Source organism: Tasmannia lanceolata, unplaced genomic scaffold, assembly GCF_043159265.1.
Source record: "Tasmannia lanceolata isolate RefF3 unplaced genomic scaffold, GAP_Taslan_0.1 ptg000013l, whole genome shotgun sequence".
In the NCBI taxonomy this organism is placed as follows: Eukaryota; Viridiplantae; Streptophyta; class Magnoliopsida; order Canellales; family Winteraceae; genus Tasmannia; species Tasmannia lanceolata.
This window is the reverse complement of record NW_027518690.1, coordinates 5023259-5044651: the sequence shown is the minus strand read 5'-3', so window position 1 is coordinate 5044651 and position 21393 is coordinate 5023259. Positions and strand designations below refer to the sequence as shown.

At 38.9% G+C, this 21393-nt stretch overlaps 1 protein-coding gene across 1 annotated transcript; it reads left to right on the top strand.

Moving 5' to 3' along the window:
- Positions 1-6065: 6065 nt before the first annotated feature.
- LOC143890713 (short-chain dehydrogenase RED1-like) lies at positions 6066-20623 on the top strand. Its single transcript, XM_077395394.1, has 3 exons — positions 6066-6604; positions 18848-19007; positions 19923-20623. Exons 1-3 carry the CDS (start codon positions 6265-6267, stop codon positions 20257-20259), a joined length of 837 nt encoding a protein of 278 aa, XP_077251509.1. The 5' UTR covers positions 6066-6264; the 3' UTR covers positions 20260-20623.
- Positions 20624-21393: the final 770 nt, after the last annotated feature.

Genomic DNA, 21393 nt, shown 5'->3' with positions numbered 1-21393 from the left:
AATTCCCAAAGGCAGCATTAGGACGTAATCATGGGGTTAAATAAGGCTTAAGCAATCTAATTAAGTTAATACACAACTTCTTATGGGCACGTGGTTTGAAGTGGCACACTAAATGCAACACGCGTTTTGTTAAGGGTATTTTGGGTATTATATGATATACAACGGGTCATTGGCCCCATCATAGATTGTGAGACAATTGTGATGAACGGTTCAGATCCATTACACACGTGCCTTGAACGATTACAGATGTTGGGACCATCTATAAAAGTTATACACTGATTACAGATGTTGGGACCATCTATAAAAGTTATACACTGAAAGTGGGTGTATTATCATCTCTTATGTCTACTTGGTGTACAGCCTGATCAATGATAGTTTGAATAATTTAAACAGTGTGGTTTTTGGGCTATGGGCTCATCTCAGAGGTGACTCAGTGATTGGATGGTCAAGATCAGTTGATATGTGCAACAATTAGATAGTTTATATTCTGAGTTATTGTGTATGTTATGCATAAGGGATTATTCTTCATTACACATATATCTTCTCCTTGAACTTTTATTTAGTATGGGTGTAATCCTTATAAGGTCTCAATGTTCTACCAAATGCGATATTAGTGAAATGTATGGAATACTAGAATGAAAGGAGCCTTTGGGAAAATGAGATGAAAGGCACTCACATTGGCTGGACATCACCAAAATGCATTTAAAATTCGCTTGACTTTTACATTTTAGAGTGGAGTGCAGCCAATGGGGAAGCCCTTTCATCTCATTTTTGCAAGGGCTCCCTTTACTCTAGCATTCCTCGTAAAATTTTAGTGGTTGTCATATATGACTAATTTCTTTTTTTCATTCTCTCTTCTCTTACGTAGGAACTAACCTATGACTTAAAGGTTCTAACCCAAAGTCCTAATGGGTCCTAAACAATAGACCATTGAGACGGATAGTTTGCAATTAGGTCGGAAAAATCGGTTTTATTTATTTAAATATAAATTATGCTAAAAGTATTAAGAGAGGGAAAAAGAGAAAGAAGGAACACATTGGACGTCGAAACAGCTAGTCGTTAAAATAAAAAATCAACAGCTACGCGATAATTTTGGAAAATAAATCTTTGGCCACTCATTTGGCGTTTAAATGACTCATGCTAACGGGGCATTTGTCGCTTGTGATTATTAGTCATCGTGAATTTTGAACAATTTTCCTTCTTTGATAGTGTGCCATTGTTGGTCGCCTCCTAATTAATTATTTACAAGCACCGGCATAGTTCAATACAAGTGTCACAATACAGAAGAGATGTGCATAGGGTACATGGCTTTAAGTTTCGACCGAAATTCGAAATTTTGGGTTTCGGTCGATACCGAAACCGAAATAGCTACTACCCGAAACGGTCATTTATTTCGGTCTAAATTTCATTTATCTCAAAATTCCGTACGAAATTTAAGGGATTTCTATTTAATATTATCCTTAAATTTCTTCCGAAATTATCAAAATTTAGGTAATTTTGGTCGGTGAGGACTGAAACGCATTCCGAAACCGAAATTTGAAACCATGATAGGGTACTGAAATAGCCAGCGGTCGAAACTGTTGAAAAGTTAGTTGATAAATATGAAAAACCAACTTGTCCATTCATCTTAATCAACCTATGACTTAAATGTTGCATACCAAGGTCTAAAGGCTCGACCCCATTGAGACAGGTAACCTGCAATTAGGTTGGCAAAATCACTTAGTTTATTTAAATATGAATTATGCTAAAATATTGAGAGAGAGAGAGAGAGAGAGCATTGGATGCCGAAACAGCTAGCTGATAAAAAATTTAGCATCTACATGATAAATTTGGAAAATATATAAATCGTGTGGACGCTCATTTGGAATTTAACTGAATCATGCCAACTAGGCGTTTATCTCTTGTAATTATTAGTCGTCGTGAATTCTGAAGGATTTTCCTTTTTTGATAGAGTGCCATGGTTGGTCATCCCCTAAATACTTATGAGCACTGACATATCTCAATACAAGTGTCACGATACAGAGGAGATGTGCATAGGATAGGATGCTGAAATAGCTAGCTGTAAAAACTGTCGAAAAGCTTGCTAGCTGATAAATTTGAAAAGCTAATCTTTTGCACATTCATCTCAATCTGAGTCTTAGGTTACAACTGGTATGATTCATAGCAAAACTAAAAAGAAATACAACCATGAGTCTATTATACTGTTCGTTTAATGAAATTTGGACCTCCTCTCATATTACAACCATAATTGGTCGACTATGGCAGTTGTATCCTGAGACTCAAAAAGATTCATTCGCCCCCTTTTAACGTGATTTGACGTCAAAAAAGCGTTAAAATGCCCACTGTTCACCTTATAAAGGGGGCGAACGCGTACACTGCAGGGGCAGTGAAAATATCATCGCCCTTTATTGTATGAATTTTTAGACCTTTTCATTTTAAATGGAGTGCCAAGGTTGGTGAACTCTATCAATTTACGAGCAACGACGCAGTGCAGTACAAGTGTCGTGGAAGAAGAGAGAATGATATCATAGGATGGTAAACAACCAGCTAATGGATACACGAGCAAAAGTAGTTAATAAAGGATAGCAAGTCTATCCAAGGATAATAGAATAGCTAGAGTAGAAGAATCGACGAGAAGACAAAAATCAAGGCAGGAATAGTTAAATATGGGGGACATGATGTATAGCGGGTACCGGCCAAAGATTATGGGTAGCATCATTTCCATATATTAGGGCATGTGCTTGTAGATAAAAGGGTGTTTTGTCATTTTATATTAATATGGTTAGTTTAAAAGTGGAGGCTATTGTCATTTGAGGGGACATTTTTTTTTAATTTTGAAGAGAAGGAATTTGTAGAACTCGTTTCAGCTTCTCCCTCCTACAAGAGGAGTTTTCTATCCAAGGAGTTGGCTGAGTTAAGGAGAAAGATCTCCATGAAATTTCCTTCCCAAACCTGAATATTCATGTAGATTTCACTGTGGTATGCAATATTTTCAACTGTTCTTGAATAGGAATTCGGTAAGCCACTTCATCCCTACGATCAGAGCAACTATGCTGATTCCTAGATCTATGTTCCTTGTTTTGAAATGAACACTATATCCTTTTTTACAATGGATTCCATTGCCACTGATGCTTATTACAAATTTACATTGCTTCTTGTACCTCATATGGTGAATGTAATGTTGCATTCTGAAATTTTGGGTTGAAATCTACTAGCGAATCATGTGTTTCTGGAGTCATGAAACTGCCCAAATCTGGTGTGAACATTGTATTTGGAATGAATGGCATTGTATTTGGTGTGCAAGCTTTAATATGGCATTCAACTTGGTCATCAATAGGTCAAGAGCATAGTCGATCTTGTGCCCTCACTTTCAATCGGATTTATGACAAAGTTTATGATATATTCCTTTGGGGTAAAACGAGAAAGTAGTATTTCGAGACTGGACCAGCATTATTCATTACCTATTGATTTACACTACCTATTCATTACCTTGAGTTTATAAATTGGTGGAGGCCAACCCTACTCATCACGAAGCACCTAGTTATGTCAATTTCCCCATCATTCATGCAAAAGCAAAATAGTCCCACATCCGTAAAGTGAGATAGATGGGAATGGGTTATAAGGGAATCGGCACCCTCACTCATGATGGCTAGCTTTTAGGGGTGAGTTCTACCCGGTTAAATTCCTAACAATTCATGCCTATTGAAGTTCAGTCCAGATCCATTAAATTCCCTAAGTTGCATCCCCTACAGGCCACCATTAGAGTTAGTGGTGTTCTAGACCCCATTAGAGGATTAATTCGTTTGCAAATTGGGTTTAGTGGCAAAGTGGCCACCCATCTGCTTGCAACATATCTGAAACTTCTACTACAATTCATCGGCTCCCTTCATCGGTCCAAGACTATTAGGACCAACTCTCTCTACTAGCTAGCTCTGTGATTAAATTGTATCAGAGCACTTCCACATCGCAGGGCCTACATCATATATGGTATCAAAGCAAGTTATGCGGGCTTTTATGCTCTAAATGTACTGGAGAGGGGAAAGTTAGAAACAGGTCTAAGAGGTGTTTGTTTTATTGCCACTAAGAATGCATGGTTGCCTGGACGGAAACGAATCTGAGCTACACGACTGCACATGACATGATTGAATTGAACTCGGATAAAGCTCTTCTCCTTGACTGTTACAAATATATGTTAAAGGAAAAGGTAAGAGAACCGTGAGCAGCCACTGCTACTTCTGTTGCCCTGCTGATTTTAATTGTTGGAGTGTGAAAAAATTATAACAAAAGTGCAGGAACAATACTATTCTTGTTCTAGTGTTTTTGTTCCTATGATGACATAGCGTATCCCCACGCCAATTTTTGGGGCAGGCCTATTCCCTACGGATGTGCGCAATCACCCGTAAACCACGCGAATTTTTGGGGCAGGCCTATTCCCTACGGATGTGCTCAATCACCCGTAAACCACGTAAGCCCGGGGAATTCAAACTCGTGTCACTAGGGAGCATACCCATGACTTTAAGCCAAAGAGCCACACGGGTTATTCTTGTTCAAGTTTTGACTTTAAGCCAAAGAGCCACACCCATACGTAGAGTTTTTTGTTCCATGAAATAAAATTGATAACAGCCAAACGCCAAAACTAATATTTTGAGTCCAATAATCCGTTTTGAAATAAATCAATTCGCAAAATACTCTCTCACCGACATGGTTTTAAATTTCGAACGAAATCCAAAATTTCAGACCGGATTTCGGTGGAAATCGAAACGTACCGAAACTGAAATTGCCGAAATGTGCCAAATTTCGGTCGAAATCTATGAAATTTTGGCCAAATTTTTGGGAAATATATATATATATATATATATATATATATATATATATATATATATATATATATAAAGAGAGAGAGAGAGAGAGAGAGAGAGAAGAAAGTGAAGCTACACCGCCGGCTTAAAATACAATGGGCCCACATTGTTTTGGTGATCCAAAGAATTCATTTGATTGGCCCTCACATAGATAGGGTGTCCACCAAAAATCAGCTCCATAGGATCATCCTAACCCTACGATTTGTGGAGGCAATAATGCACGTGTAAAAACCTTCACAAATTTGTCCATTTTTGCCTCCACGGTTTGAAGGGTTGGGATGATCCTATGGAGCTGATTTTTGGTGGACACCCTGTCTATGTGAGGGCCAATCAAATGAATGGTTTGGATCACCAAAACAATGTGGGCCCATTGTATTTTAAGCCGGCGGTGTAGCTAAGTTAGCTACACCGGCGGTGTAGCTTCACTTTCCTCATATATATATATATATATATATAGAGGAAACTGTTGGTGAGCTTAATTGCCCAATCACATGGGTCCCACATTTTGGGGAGCGATCCAAACCATTCATTTGCAAGGCCTTATCATAGATGGGGGTGTACCAAAAATCAGCTCCATAGGATCATCCTAACCCCTCCATTTGTGGAGGACAAAAATGGGGCAGATTCGTGTCTGTCCATTTTTGTCCTCCACAAATGGAGGGGTTAGGATGATCCTATTCCTATGGAGCTGATTTTTGGTACACCCCCCATCTATGTAAGGGACTTTCAAATGAATGTTTTGGATCATCCTAACAAAGTGGGCCCCCATGTGATTGGGCAAGCTAGCTCACCATAAGTTTAGTTAAGCTCACCAACAGTTTCCTTATATATATATATATATATATATATATATATATATATATATATATATATATATATATATATATATATATATATACAGAATTTCAGCCCACAAAACCAACATTTCAGCACTTTCTACCCAATTTGGGCTGAAATTTCGGTTTCGGCTCGGAACGAAATTTATACCGAAACCGAAATTTAAAACCATGCTCACCAAAGTTGAGGTGCTCTTTAGCTGGCATCCGCCGGACACCAACACCTAATTGCTGATTGGAACAGCTACAAATGTATGGTTGTAAGAATCGAGGCTAGTGATATATTGGCCCCCTTCTCTTTCCTTAGGCACCTCCTCAATGTATTTATAAGTTTATAACTACCCTTTTACACAACAAGACGGTTAGACGGTAGCTCAAATAAGAAAAAAGGTATCATTCCCCATCCAAAAAATTAGTTAGAACCGGTCCAAATGGATAAGTTTCATTAATGCCAAAATTTTAAGATTGTCCTCAAAAACCCAAAACAGCTTAAAACCAGGCAAGAACTCCCTTTGAGAAAGAAAAAAAAAAACAAAAAAAACCACTTCCTCTATCAAAAGCGGTTTTAGATGGCTGATTTGGAAGAACCACCAGTGGTTTTAATTACAGGCTGTACGGAAGGCGGTATTGGGCATGCTCTTGCCAAAGCCTTTGCTGCCCAAAAATGTCTAGTGGTCCCAACAAGCAGGTCTCTAAATTCCATGAAAATTTTGGAGAACGATTCGAGGTTTTTTCTTCAAGAGCTCGATGTTTTATCAGAGGAAAGCGTGGGTAAGACTTTGAGGAGTGTCTTTAACAAGTTTGGAAGGATAGATATTGTGGTTAACAACGCCGGGGTCCATTGTGTGGGCCCACTTGCAGAGATTCCTATATCAGAGATCCATCATACTTTTAATACCAATGTCTATGGTAATTTCATTTGCTTCAACTTTGATAGAATTTTTGTTCTGATGTTCTTAAATTGTTGAATTTGTTGGCACCCAGATTGTATTTCCATTTTATTTGCTTATTCTGCATAGAATTTTTGTTCTGATGTTATGAAATTGTTGAATTTTGAGGCAACCATATTGTAATTTCATTTCTTTTGATTTCCTTCATAGAATTTTTGTTCTGAAATTGTTGAATTTTGAGGTACCCAGATTGTAGTTGCTGTTGTATCTATATGTGTTTTGATTGTTATGGGTTAATTTGAATCAATATTGCTGAGAAGTTGTCTTTTTGTTGGATATTTTTAAAATATTCTGTTTTGTAAATTAGAAAAATGAGATTGTACAAAGGGACACTTCTTTTTATGTGAATAGGTGTTTCAAATCAAAAGACGCATGTGTTATGGAAAGGTGTTATTTTAGATGAAAGGGTGTTTTTCATTTGAAAGAATGTCTCCATGTCTTTTCATCTTCTATAAAACGAGGCTTGAGATCTCATTTTTCACATAGAAGACTTTCTCCTCTTTTTTACTCTTCCCTATTTTTCTTGTTTTTTTTCCAAGGGTGTGCAGCACTTGTTCTTAGCGTTGGTATTGTATCTTCGCCCTTCGGGACTTATTACCATTGTAATCACCTGCATAAGTGGGGAAATTAAAGTCTTTAAGAGAAAGTTGTTGCTTGCCTTGCCTACTTCCCTTTTTCTTCTAATCCCGTTTCTAATTTTCTCTTTGTGTTTCTTACTTTGATTATTTACATCTCCACCATTTGTTCATCCACCATGCCAATTTGTCCCAACACTTGTTTCCTACGGGGGATTTCCTATATTAACGAGGTTTCCTAGTTGTGGTAGGAAACCAAAAAAGGAAAGAGAGATTCTTATTTAATTTTTTGAGAAACCTGCTATAAAGAGTTATAAAGTCCTATGTGAAAATGTGGGAGGCCAAGGGGGCAGCTAGAAAAAGTTAGAGAGGAGAGAAAAAGAGAGAGGATAGAAACGGGAGAGACAGAGTTTCTTCTCGAGTTTTCTCTTGTGGGTTTTCTCTTGTGTACGATCTTGGGTGAGAGGTCATGGAAAGGATTGTGGGTTTGCGGGTTTGGGTTAATCCATCGTAATCCTTGTAGATTGTTTTTCTCTTAGTGGAAGATTGTGTTCTCTCTCGCGGATGTAGGCATCTTGGCCGAACCACCACGTAAATACCAGTGTTCATCTTGTGGCTTGTGTTTATCTTTATTTTTCTGTTTATTGTGCATGATCAGATCGGATTTGCCCCCATGGATTTTTTATATGTGCATGTTAGTGGTTGGTTAGAATGTAGTTTTTATGTGAATGTGGGTTATGTGTTTGGGGCTGTGTTGCATGGATTCTTTGCCCCCCTATGCTGAATCCGTGTCGACACGTCTACGCACTCGAATCGGACTTGGATTCACATAGGACACACCCGGATGCTTGTCGTAGCCGTGTCCCGCACATATCCTCTTTTTTTCAGGCGAATCCAGCACATTGTTGCCTTTTGTGGTTGTTTTCTCCTAAATCGGTAGAGAAGCTCGGTAGAGTTGGGATGATCCTATGGATCTGATTTTTTGTGGACACCCTATCTATGTGAGGACCATTCAAATGAATTGTTTGGATCACCCAAACAATGTGGGCTCCACTGTATTTTAAGGTAGTGCGTAGGTAACTTACCTACACAAGTGTGTAGGAAATGTTCTCTCTCTATATATGTATAAAAAATTTGGGAGATGATATTTTCACCCCCTTGGCAGTACGCATTTGCCCCCCTTATAACGTGAACAGTGGGCAACTTTAACGTTTTTTTACGTCAAATCACGTTAAAAGGGGGGCAAATGTGTAGTCCGCGTCCGCCGGGGGGTTTAAATTTTTTTTATTTTATTTCGAAATTACCAAATCTGAATCCTACTTTTCGGGGTTTGCCGAATCCGACACCTCGAACCTGTGTCGGATCCCGACACCTCGAACCTGTGTCGGATCCCGACACACGAATCCGAATCCATGCAACATAGGTTTAGGGTAGTGGATGGTAGTTAGCGATGATATGTCTTGTAAGTGGGGGGGGGGGGTAGATTGATGATGCAACACACCTTTGTGCTTGGATTTAAGAAATTGTATGTTCATGAAATGAAAGGATAAGAAGAGAAAATTTACAGGAAAGATGACTTTGTTTAGGAGAGTCATGGTTCCTCTCGAATTGAGCCCTTAGAAGGTCAAGTTGCCTTGAATCAACCTCTCTCCCCCTCTTTTTCTATTTTCCTTTTGTTTATTTGTATTACGACCAATTAGGCACGTAACAAGTGGTATCAGAGCAATCAATTCTGTGCCATGGCTGCAACTTCGGAGCTTTTAGAATCCCTACGCGATGATTTCCGGCAAATCAAAGTGCTTGCTTTGAGAATGATGGAAGAACATCGGCGATTTGTGGAAGGCTTGGAAAAAATCAGCGAAGCGATCAATTAATGCACAAAGATGTAGGAAAGTTGAATCATGAGAAAGCTAATGTTTGTGTAGAGAAAAATGCAAAACTCGATGGCACAAAGATGAAAAAATCGTATTTCCTTCCAACTTTGAAGCGACATATTTTGAAAGCGAGGTTCAACAGATCACGGTCGTTATTTTTGAAGAATACAAAAGTCAAAGTTTGCCGAACTATGTTGTAGAGGCCCTTGCCCATCCGGGTTGGCATCGCACCATGGATATGGAGATGGACGCTCTTCAGACCAAGCATACTTGGGACTTGGTTTCGTTACCACCTGGTGCTCAGACAATTGGTTGTCATTGGGTGTTTACCATTAAGTACTTGCCAGATGGGACAGTTGAGTGCCTTAAGGTGCGTCTTGTTGCGAAGGGCTAAACTTAAACATTTGGCATCAACTATATTGAGACCTTTTCTCCTGTTGCCAAAATTTCTTCGATTCGTTTGTTGATATCTTTAGCTGTTAACCGGGGTTGGCCATTATATCAGCTCGATGTTAAGAATGTCTTTCTCCATCGCAACCTTACTGAGGAGGTATACATGGAGCAACCCACCTGGGTATGTTGCTCAGGGGGGAAGTGCGCTCCTCAGCTTGCCGTCTTTGCAAATCTCTTTATGGTCTTAAACAATCTCCTAGAGCATGGGTTGGGAGATTTAGTGATGTTGTCTTGCGATTTGGCATAAGGCAGTGTGCAGTCAACCACTCAGTGTTTAGCCATCAGTCTAATGCAGAGTATATTTTCTTAATAGTGTATGTGGATGATATTATCATTACTGTAGGATAGGCATACAGAAGCTGAAGATCTTCCTGTAGAGAGAATTTTCCACTAAAGACCTGGGTCACCTAAGGTATTTTCTCGGAATTGAGGTAGCCTATTCTCGCAATGGCCTCTCATCTAGGCATTATTTTCCATGTTAATTAGGATTTTTAGGCATTTTTTTCCATGTTATTTAGAATTAGGAAGTTTAGTCTTTTAAGAATTCTTATTTTAGTAGGTTTCTATCTTTTAGGTTGTTAATTGCCAAATTAGTCCATTTTTTGCCTCCACAGTTCTAATGGTTAGGATGATCCTATGGATCTGATTTTTTTATGGACACCCTATTTATGTGAGGGCCTTTAAAATGAATGGTTTGGATCACACAAATAATGTGGGCCCCCACTGTTATATATATATATATATATATATATATATGACACCCTATTTATGTGAGGGCCTTTAAAATGAATGGTTTGGATCACACAAATAATGTGGGCCCCCACTGTTATATATATATATATATATATATATATATATATATATATATAGAGAGAGAGAGAGAGAGAGAGAGAGAGAGAGAGAACGGTTTCTACACACAAGTGTAGGTAAGTTATCTACACACTAGCTTAAAATACAGTGGAGGGCATATTGTTTGGGTGATCCAAACCATTCATTTGATTGGCCCTCACATAGATAGGTTGTCCAAAAAAAAATCAGCTCCATAGGATCATCCTAAGCCTACGATTTGTGGAGGTAAAATGGACGTGTATAAACCTTCACAAATCTGTCCATTTTTTGCCTCCACGGTTCGAAGAGTTAGGATGATCCTATGAAGCTGATTTTTTGGGCACATCCTATCTATGTGAGGGCCCATCAAATGAATGCTTTGGATCACCCAAACAATGTGGGCCCCCACTGTATTTTAAGCTAGTGTGTAGATAACTTATCTACACTTGTCTGTAGAAACCGTTCTTGTGTGTGTACATGAATATGTTCAACACATCTCTGTGGCAATGATGTGGATTTTGGAATAGTAATGCTACATGAGAACCCATCTTACATTAAATAGAAGTGAAATCTGGAACTTATCTAATAGCATTAATTAATTATTGTTTTCTTCATCTTAACACAAAATATTCCTAAGAGAAGTAACTGATCATTTTCCTCGTTTCTAGTCTTTGATGCTGCAATTTAAATTATGAAGCAAATAAGAGTTCAATAATATGACTCACCTAAAAACTTGTGGCTGAAGACTCTCCTAATGATTCCTCAAATGATTTCGAACGTTGTGCATACACTGAACCATTATTGAGGAGGACATCTTGATTCCTACTTTCATCTCCATTATGGCTAAGAACAAGGTTGTAGATTTTGTTTTCCTGTACTTCTTAAGAAGAATGTTGTTATCCTTCTCCAGTAAGGATATCTGCATGTAGAAAAGTGCACAATGTAGTTAGTAGCTATTGGTCAAGACAATAACAAGGCACGACTTTTTTTATTAGTTTTAATTAGCACTGAGTGGCTTCATATCGAAGGGTGAACCTAATTATCTAATGAGAGCCTAGCATCTACAAACCATCTTGACCGCTCACTTCTTTCTAAAAACATCAATATGGGCATGTATCAGATGGATATACTGCAGTCATTATAGTTGTGTGAACTCTTCATTTTAGTCTTTGTTTTACAGAGACAGCGGTAAGAATTTAATAAAATTAGGACTTTTCACATAAGACATCACAAAAATAATCACTAGCAATAAAAATCATTGAAAAATTCGAGAAGGTTGTTTCATTAAAATAATTTTAGAATTTTCTACTCCTGTAACTTTTATGGAGGCTGAACATTTCACTGCAATGCATGAACATAAAGAACAATTCAAGGCACAATACTTCAACCACATGGAAGGTCCTAAGATATGTTCTACCAATCCAAACATTTTATGTGGAAAGAATGGGGTGTCTAAGTTGTACCTTTGTACACCCCATGGGGTGTTAAGTCATTGTATATTAAACGTATCACACTTCAACTCCTAATAAGTGTCCGGTTCCAACTACGTCTTTGCTACTATTTTAAAAATATTTGCAAGCTCTTGTGTGAAAGAGGAAGGAGAATTTTCTCAAAGAGGAGGATAAAACCCTACACAATTTGTGGGGCTGCCATTCCAATTGTATTTCTTAATATAATTTACAGCACTGATCACATGTGTATATAAAGACCCAAGGTATATAATTACAAGGCTGACATTATGAGGTGACCCACCATAAGATACTTGTGCATGCACCATAGTAACTTATGAGTTATTTCTAACACTCCCTCTCAAGTTGTAGTGTCATGAAACATGTTCAGCTAAAGAGAGAGAAAAGAAGTAGAGAATCAAGATGGTCAGGGTCTGGATCCTTAGGGTCACGGCTGGTACCATTTCCTTCCCTATTCTAAGATGAAGTTTAAGGATAGGAAAAATTGTTGTTTAGTACTATGGAAATGACATGACTTTAGAAATGTTGTGAAGGTGTATTTTGATTATTGTCCACCCTAATCGCTTCTGAGAGTTTGAAGGTTTCTCATGACTATATGTTTCTTTCTTGTATTTTTCTGTTTAGTCGTAGATGACCCGATCCCAACCCCACTCAACCCGACCCGATTTGGAGGCGGGTTGCGTTAGGGTTGATCATCCTCAACCCGAGGCTCCGGTTGGGTCGGGTTAGGGTTGAGGGAATGCTATCTCGGTTGGGTTAGAGTTGGCCTCAACCCGACCCAACCCGACCCGACCCAACTCGACCCACCTCCAAATCGGGTCGGGTCGGGTCAAGTGGGTTGGGATCGGGTCATCTACGACCAAACAAAAAAATACAAGAAAGAAAAATATAATCGTGAGAAACCTTCAAATCTTCAGAAGCGATTAGGGTGGACAATAATCAAAATACACATTCACAATATTTCTATAGTCATGCCATTTCCATGGTACTTAACAATAATTTTTCCTATCCTCAAACTTCATCTTAGAATAAGGAAGGGAATGGTACCAGCCATGCCCTAAGGATCCAGACCCTGACCATCTTGATTCTCTACTTCTTTTCTCTCTCTTTCTCTTGGCCGTCATTGATTCAGATCAGTTTGGTATCAGAGCCTCAGGTTCACATCAATCCAATAAGCTGAACATGTTCAATGACACTACAACTTGAGAGGGAGTGTTAGAAGTAGCTCATAAGTTACTATGGTGCATGCACACGTATCTGATGGTGGGTCACCTCATAATGTCAGCCTTGTAATTATATACCTTGGGTCTTTATATACACATGTGCTCAGTGCTGTAAATTATATTAAGAAATACAATTGCAATGGCAGCCCCACAATTTGTGTAGGGCTTTATCCTCCTCTTCGAGAAAATTCTCCTTCCTCTTTCACACGAGTGCTTGCAAATATTTTTAAAATAGTACCAAAGATGTAGTTGGAGCCGGACACTTATTAGGAGTTGAAGTGTGATACGTTTAATATACAATGACTTGACACCCCATGGGGTGTACAAAGGTACAACTTACACACCCCATTCTTTCCACATAAAATGTTTGGATTGGTCCAACATATCTTAGGACCTTCCATGTGGTTGAAGTATTGTGCCTTGAATTATTCTTTATGTCCATGCATTGTAGTGAAATGTTCATCCTCCATAAAAGTTACAGGAGTAGTGATTTCTTAAATTATTTTAATGAAACAACCTTCTCAAATTTTTCAATGATTTTTATTGCTAGTGATTATTTTTGTGATGTCTTATGTGAAAAGTCCTCATTTTTATTTTTTTTTGAAATGGCAATATTGAATAAGAAAAAACGGGAGCCCGAGATGAGCCACCCCAAGAATACAAAGAGAAAACAAAAGAAAGAGAGAAAAATACAAGAAAGCACAAAAAACCTCAAGGAGGAAGATAATCAAACCACTCAAGCAATTCAGCAGAAACCCCCCTCCGAGCAAGCAAATCCGTCTTCTCATTAGCCGACCTTCTGACATGATTAAAAACAATAGATGATCCCATGATTAAATCCTCTATTTCATCAAATACGGCCAGGAATCTCCAAGGAGGAGCCACCCCTTGCTTAAGCCACCGAATCACATTCAAAGAATCTCCTTCCACAATAGCTTTATCCAACATACCTCTGCTAATACTCTTAATACCATGATAAGCAGCCCTAACTTCGGCTTCCGATGCATCACAAAAACCAATTGGACCAGAAAATGCCCAAATCACGTCTCCACAATCATCACGGCAAACACCTCCCACCCCGGCCGGACCCGGATTACCAAAACTTGCACCATCAAAATTCACTTTAAACATATCATGAGGAGGGGGCTCCCATCTTTGCACTATTTGAGGACTCCTCTCCCTACTAACACAAACCTCCCTCCACCCTTCCCAAAGGTCAAAAGCCGAAACAAACCGGAACAAAGGTAAACATCTTACCCAGGAGATGACCAACGTGATAATTTTCAAATAGAGCCAATGAGGAGATTTAGCCGTACCCTCAAAGACTCTAGAGTTTCTCTCTTTCCATATGATCCACCAAGTGGCAAGTAAACAAGAGTTCCACAAGGTTCTACCTTTCTCCCTCCAAGGAACGAAACTCCAATGATGAAGCAACATTGAAATATATTTTGGGAATATCCAAGAAATCCCAAACCTCATGAAAATGAATCGCCAAATGAGACGGGTGAAAGAACAATGCATGAACAGATGGTCCACAGACTCCCCATCCTCTAGGCATAAGGGACAATGATCAATAAGCCACATTCCACGGTCTCTCAGGAAGTTGATCGTTTGAATCTGCTCACGACAAACAGCCCATCCAAAGAAGCAAACTCTAGGTGGACAGTGGAATCGCCAAACCTTTGCCGAATATGCAGGGTCAGTGAAGGGCATTAGGCTTTTGTAGAATGATTTGACGGAGAAAATCCCTGAAGGTTCCTCTGTCCATACTCTTTTATCCTCCCCATTTCTCTTAATGTAGCAACTCTTAAGAAGAACATGAAGATTAGAAGCTGGTTCAAGCTCCCAATCGAAGAGGTTTCTCCTAAATCCCGGATCCCACTCAATGACACCATTGATCCATTTAAAGCAATCACCAACAAAGGCCTGCTTATTAGATGCAACCTCATTTTATTAAATTCTTACCGCTATCTCTGTATAACGAACACTAAAATGAAGAGTTCACACAACTATAATGACTGCAGTATATCACTATATCCATTTGATACATGCCCATATTGATGTTTCTAGACAGAAGTGAGTGGCCAAGATGGTTTGTAGATGCTAGGCTCTCATTGGATAATTAGGCTCACCCTTTGATTTGAAACTACTCACTGCTAAAAAAAGTCGTGTCTTGTTATTGTCTTGACCAATAGCTACTAACTACATTGTGCACTTTTCTACATGCAGATATCCTTACTGGAGAAGGATAACAACATTCTTCTTAAGAAGTACTGGAAAACAAAATCTACAGCCCCTGTTCCTAGCCATAATGGAGATGAAAGTAGGAATCAAGATGTCCTCCTCAATAATGGCTCAGTGTCTGCGCAACGTTCGAAACCATTTGAGGAATCATTAGGAGAGTCTTTGGCCACAAGTTTTCAGGTGAGTCATATTATTAAACTCTTATTTGCTTCATAATTTAAATTGCAGCATCAAAGACTAGAAACAAGGAAAAGGATCAGTTACTTCTCTTAGGGATATTTTGTGTTAAGATGAGGAAAACTATTATTAATTAATGCTATTAGATAAGTTCTAGATTTCACTTCTATTTAATGTAAAATGGGTTTTCATGTAGCATTACTATTCCAAAATCCACATCATTGCCAAAGAGATGTGTTGAACATATTCGTGTACATATACACACACGTATATATATATATATATATATGCAGGCTGGGATGCTCAAGGAGTAGAGGAGATACATGATTGTTTTTTGGATTGTCTCGAATGTGTAGTATCGATGGCCCCTATGTTTCTTGGCAATTCAGGGTCTTGTCCCCACTGTATTCTTCATAGTATGAATATATATGTCGCTTTTCAATATATATATATATATATATATATATATATATATATATATATAGAGAGAGAGAGAGAGAGAGAGAGAGAGAGAGGAGAATGATTGTGAGCTTGAAGCTCATATAGCTTATATGAGCTTGAGGGCCCAAACACATATGGGCCTACATTGTTAGGATGATCCAAAGTATTTATTTGAAAGGCCCTTACATAGATAGGGTGTGTACAAAAAATCAGCTCCATAGGATCATCCTAACCCATCCAAAAGTAGAGGGCAAAATAGACAGACACCGTTTGCCACAAATCTGCCCATTTTTGCCCTCCGCTTTTGGAGGGGTTAGGATGATCCAATGGAGCTGATTTTTGGTACACACCCTATCTATGATGGGGCCTTGCAAATGAATGGTTTGGATCACCACAAAAAATGTGGGACCCATGTGTTTGGGCCCTCAAGCTCATATAAGCTATATGAGCTTCAAGCTCACAATCATTTTCCTCATATATATATATATATATAGAGAGAGAGAGAGAGAGAGAAAACGGTTTCTACACACAAGGGTAGATAAGTTATCTACACACTAGCTTAAAATACAGTGGAGGACCACATTGTTTGGGTGATCCAAACCATTCATTTGATTGGCTCTCACATAGATAGGGTGTCCACTAAAAATCAGCTCCATAGGATCATCCTAACCCTTCGAACCTTAGAGGCAAAAAAATGAACAGATTTGTGAAGATTTATACACATCCATTTTACCTCCACAAATCGTAGGGTTGGGATGATCCTATGGAGCTGATTTTATATGGACACCCTATCTATGTGAGGGCCAATCAAATGAATGGTTTGGATCACTCAAACAATATGCCCTCCACTGTCTTTTAAGCTAGTGTGTAGATAACTTATCTACACTTGTGTATAGAAACCGTTTTAGGAAAAGGATTGTACGCTCGAGTGTACCAAGCTTATGGTACGCTCGAGTGCCCAATCACATGTGGGCCCACTTTGTTAGGATGATCCAAAGCATTCATTTGAAAGGCCCTTACATAGATGGGGTGTGTACCAAAAATCAGCTCCATAGGATCATCCTAACCCATCCATCTGTGGAGGTCAAAATGGACAGACACTGTTTGTCCACAAATCTGCCCATTTTTTCCCTCCACTTTTGGAGGGGTTAGGATGATTCAATGGAGCTGATTTTTGGTACACACCCTATCTATGATGGACTTGCAAATGAATGCTTTGGATCACCACAAAAAATGTGGGACCCATGTGATTGGGCACTCGAGCGTACCATAAGCTTGGTATGCTCGAGCGTACAATCATTTTCCTCTCTCTGTGTGTGTATATATATATATATATGAGAAAAGGGTTCATGAGGTGGCGCTAGCGCTACCTTATATGAGATAGCGCTCACAAAACATAGGGGGCCCACTTTGTTTGGAGGATCCAAAGCATTCATTTGATAGGCCCTCACATAGATAGGGTGCCCACAAAAAATCAACTTCATAGGATCATCCTAACCCTTCCATTTGTGGAGGTTTAAATGGATGGGTATAAACCTCCATAAATCTAAACCTCCACAAATGGAAGGGTTAGGATGATCCTATGGACCTAATTTTTTGTGGGCGCCCTATCTATGTGAGGGCCTATCAAATGAATGCTTTGGATTATCCAAACAAAGTGGGCCCCCTATGTTTTGTGAGCGCCACCTCATATAAGGTAGCGCTAGTGCCAGCTCAGAAATTGTTTACTCTCTCTCTCTCTCTCTCTCTCTCTCTCTCTCTCTCTATATATATATATATATATATATATATATATATATATATGTGTGTGTGTGTGTGATCCAAACCATTCATTTTATACGCCCTCACATAGATAGGGTGTCCACAAAAAATCAAATCCATAGGATCATCCTAACCATTCGAACTGTGGAGGCAAAAAATGGACTAATTTGTGAAGGTTTACAGATGTCCATTTTACCTTCACAAATCGTAGGAGTAGGGAAAGAAGTGACTCAAAGTGTTTCCTAGGAAGTGTCCACAACCTACTGGATGGGTCAAACTTAATTTTGATGAGAGTTCAAAAGTCAATCAGATGCGTGTGAGCAATAGAGGCCTTTTCGGATGCTAGCATTCCGAGGAAACCTTGCCCCTCGAGGTACATCTTTGGATTTATTTAATAAAACATTACCTTTAAAAAAAAATGGTCATGGGCAAAACTTTAATTGCCACTTCACTAGAATCCATAATGCCAATCAGCTTGGAGAAAGCTAGAAGAACCTCACCATGATCGTCCCTAAGGGCTCCACTGATACTCGTCGGAGCCAGATTTAAAGTGTATATAAGTAGATAGGATTTTACACTTAGACCCATCAGCTAATGTTCTATACAAAAGGGAATTATTGTAATTAGGTTGAGTTATTAATGTAAATACAAGGGAAACAAATCATGGGATTTGATTTGGCTACTCTTGTTCACTCGTTTTCGTGAGTTTGCACTAGGGCTTCTGTGCTTCCTTCTCTGCTCTTTCTTGAAGAAACATTTCCAAAATTTGTTTAGGGCAGCTATCAAAAAATTTATAGAGGCGGTTTCTATCTGGCCACCTTCCTCTCCTTTCCTAACTATTCGAATTTCCTTCCAACACCTGAAAAAAGTCTCGAGTTCTCATAACCATAAGTTCTCATCCCAAACAGTTTTCTCTTGAAATCACCCAATCCACCAATAAGTTTTGACTTTGAGAATGATCTTCAAAAAACACTTTTCTTTGCCTTTGATAAATTGGTTTATTTCAATTTATATTGACCAAATAATTGCAAAGGGAGCCATGAACCATAAGATCTTACCTTTATCCTCTAAGATGATGGCATGGACATGCTTAGATTCAAGCTCATCAGTAACATTAAAGTTTTCTGCGATTGCTCCAATTTTTTTCTTTTTAACAGGTCCCATGAGGTTGATCCAAGCTGTTGTTCCCCACATGGCGACTAGGAGGAAGGGTAAAATTGTCAATGTCGGAAGTGTTACTGCTTTGGCCCCTGGACCATGGGCGGGTCCTTACTCTGCCTCCAAAGCTGCTCTTCATGCCTTGACTGATAGCTTGAGGTCTGTGTTCAATTACATTAGTGGATACTTATACAAGTTACTTTTTTTTTGGTTTCATTATCTCTATTAGGTGGATGATTTTGGTTTTTATTTCATTCAAGATTCTTATGTTGCAAACAGCTTTGTAATGCTTTGTTTCTATATTTTCTGTGTCTTTTAGTTTGTCAATTATACAATTGGTAGTGTATAGGCCGTGTGATTCATGACCTTCAGATACATCTAATATGATGCCACACTGTAAACATGATGTGCTTAACTAGGGATGCAACTCGGGTTGGATTGTGGGAGATTATTATAAGTAGAGAATAGATTATTATACGTAGAGATTTTGTCTTCCCTCTTGTATAGTTTGAAGGGCACCTTGCATAATTAGGGATGCAACTCGGGTTGATTTTTGGGAATTTTGGTTCAGCTTTTACCATTAAATCAGGTTGGGTTCAGGTCGATTGCAATTCATTTTATCTGTGATTAATCAATGATTAACTGAACAAAACCACTGGTTTTGCGAGTTGTTTTCGTCAATACAATGCTGCTCTCATCGATGAGTTGATAATTCTGAAAAGAGAAGCCCAATATACAAAAATTATAGTTTCAGTATTATTGAAGTATGAATGAAAAAAATCAACGTGTCTGCCCACCCCCCCCCCACACACACACACGCCCGCCCGCCCACCCACCACCACCACCACCACCACAACCACACAAAAAAGAACAAAGAGAAGAAGAGGAGCCACACGTGAGCAGGAGTATCGTGATCAATTAACTAACTCCAATTCGCTTAAGCTTTTGGAATAATTGGTTGTTTTCACAAGTATGAACAGATTTTGTATTGCAAGACATGTTAAAAGTTGTATTGACATTCACGGCTTTCTATCAATCTTTTTAAATGATCCTAACCTTTTGGATTCTATACAGGTTGGAACTTAGGCTTTTAGGCATCGACGTAATAAATGTGGTTCCAGGTGCAATCGCTTCAAACTTTGGAAAAAGTTCTATAGCTAGTTACAGCAAGATGCCTGAATGGAAGCTATATAAGCCATTTGAGAGCGCCATTCGATCAAGGACCGAATTCTCGCAGGGCCTCAGGTCAACCCCAGCAGATGAGTTTGCGAAGAAGACGGTGACTGCTGTACTAAAGAAGAACCCACCAGCATGGTTCTCTTATGGCCATTTATCCACAGTTTCAGGCATCCTTTATCACATGCCAATTTTTATTAAGGATTGGCTTCTCAGAATGGCACTCAAATGCTAAATACTTGGTTGAATCTCTGCTTGGTCATTAAAAAAAAAAAGAACAGATGAAATGCTACCTGGGGTTTATGTTGGTTCTACACTTCCACTATTGAATGCAAAGGCTGTTCCAAATTTGATAGTACATTGATGAAAATGATGGGACCCACTTGTATTTATTTTGAAACCCATATTTCCAACAATGGAAACATTGGCTTTCAATCTCTACCATACACGTTGCGCATGTATCCACATATCTCGAGACTGGCACTTGGGCAAATCTAGCCATCCAATTGATGTGGGTTATGTTGTTATTGTTAAATTTTGTCCTACATTTTGGGATGTGGCAAATCTAGCCATCTGATTGATACATATTACTAGATCAACGGTGAAGATCGCCCTACATGTGTAAATGAAAACAATATCTGGTGGGATGCTTCCATTACAGCAGTGGGTCCCACCTTTGATTAATCTGAACCTTCCATTTGATAGGCCAATCATCTAATCATAACATCCCACAATATGCACATTATTTGGTGCTAGGATAGGATGATTTTGCATAATTTTTTAGCCATAGATGCAAGGCCTTTCTAATGACTGAATGGTTCAGATTAATTGAAAGGAGGGACTCACTATGCAACCAACCTGAGGTTGCATTACCTTAACCCTTTACCCGAACTAACTCGAGCCTTGGGTCGAGAAGGGCGGACCCTAACCCCTAAACCAACCCGCCTCTAAATCTCTCTACCCTAAGCAACTCCGTATAACCCAATTTTCCAAATTGGAATGGGATGGATCGAGTTGACTCAGGGCAAAAATATAAAAAATAATATAAGAAAATACATAACCCTAGCCATGTTTGGCAAACATGAATATTTTTTCATGATAAATTTATTTTCTCAAGTGGGAGAGATGGTTAGGGTGGGGAGAGGAGAGATTTGTGAGGGCACGAATGAGTACAGGACTACAGGGTGAAAGGAGCATATTTTGAGGGTTCAGTTTAGATGTTTTTGGGGCTTTTCTCGTCCTCTACTCATGTGTGCCCTCTCAAATCTCTCCTCCCACGCACTCTACCCCTCTCACCATTTTAGAAACTTATTTTATCATGGAAAAACAAAAAAACATTCATTGTTGCCATACATGGCTTAAGAATTTG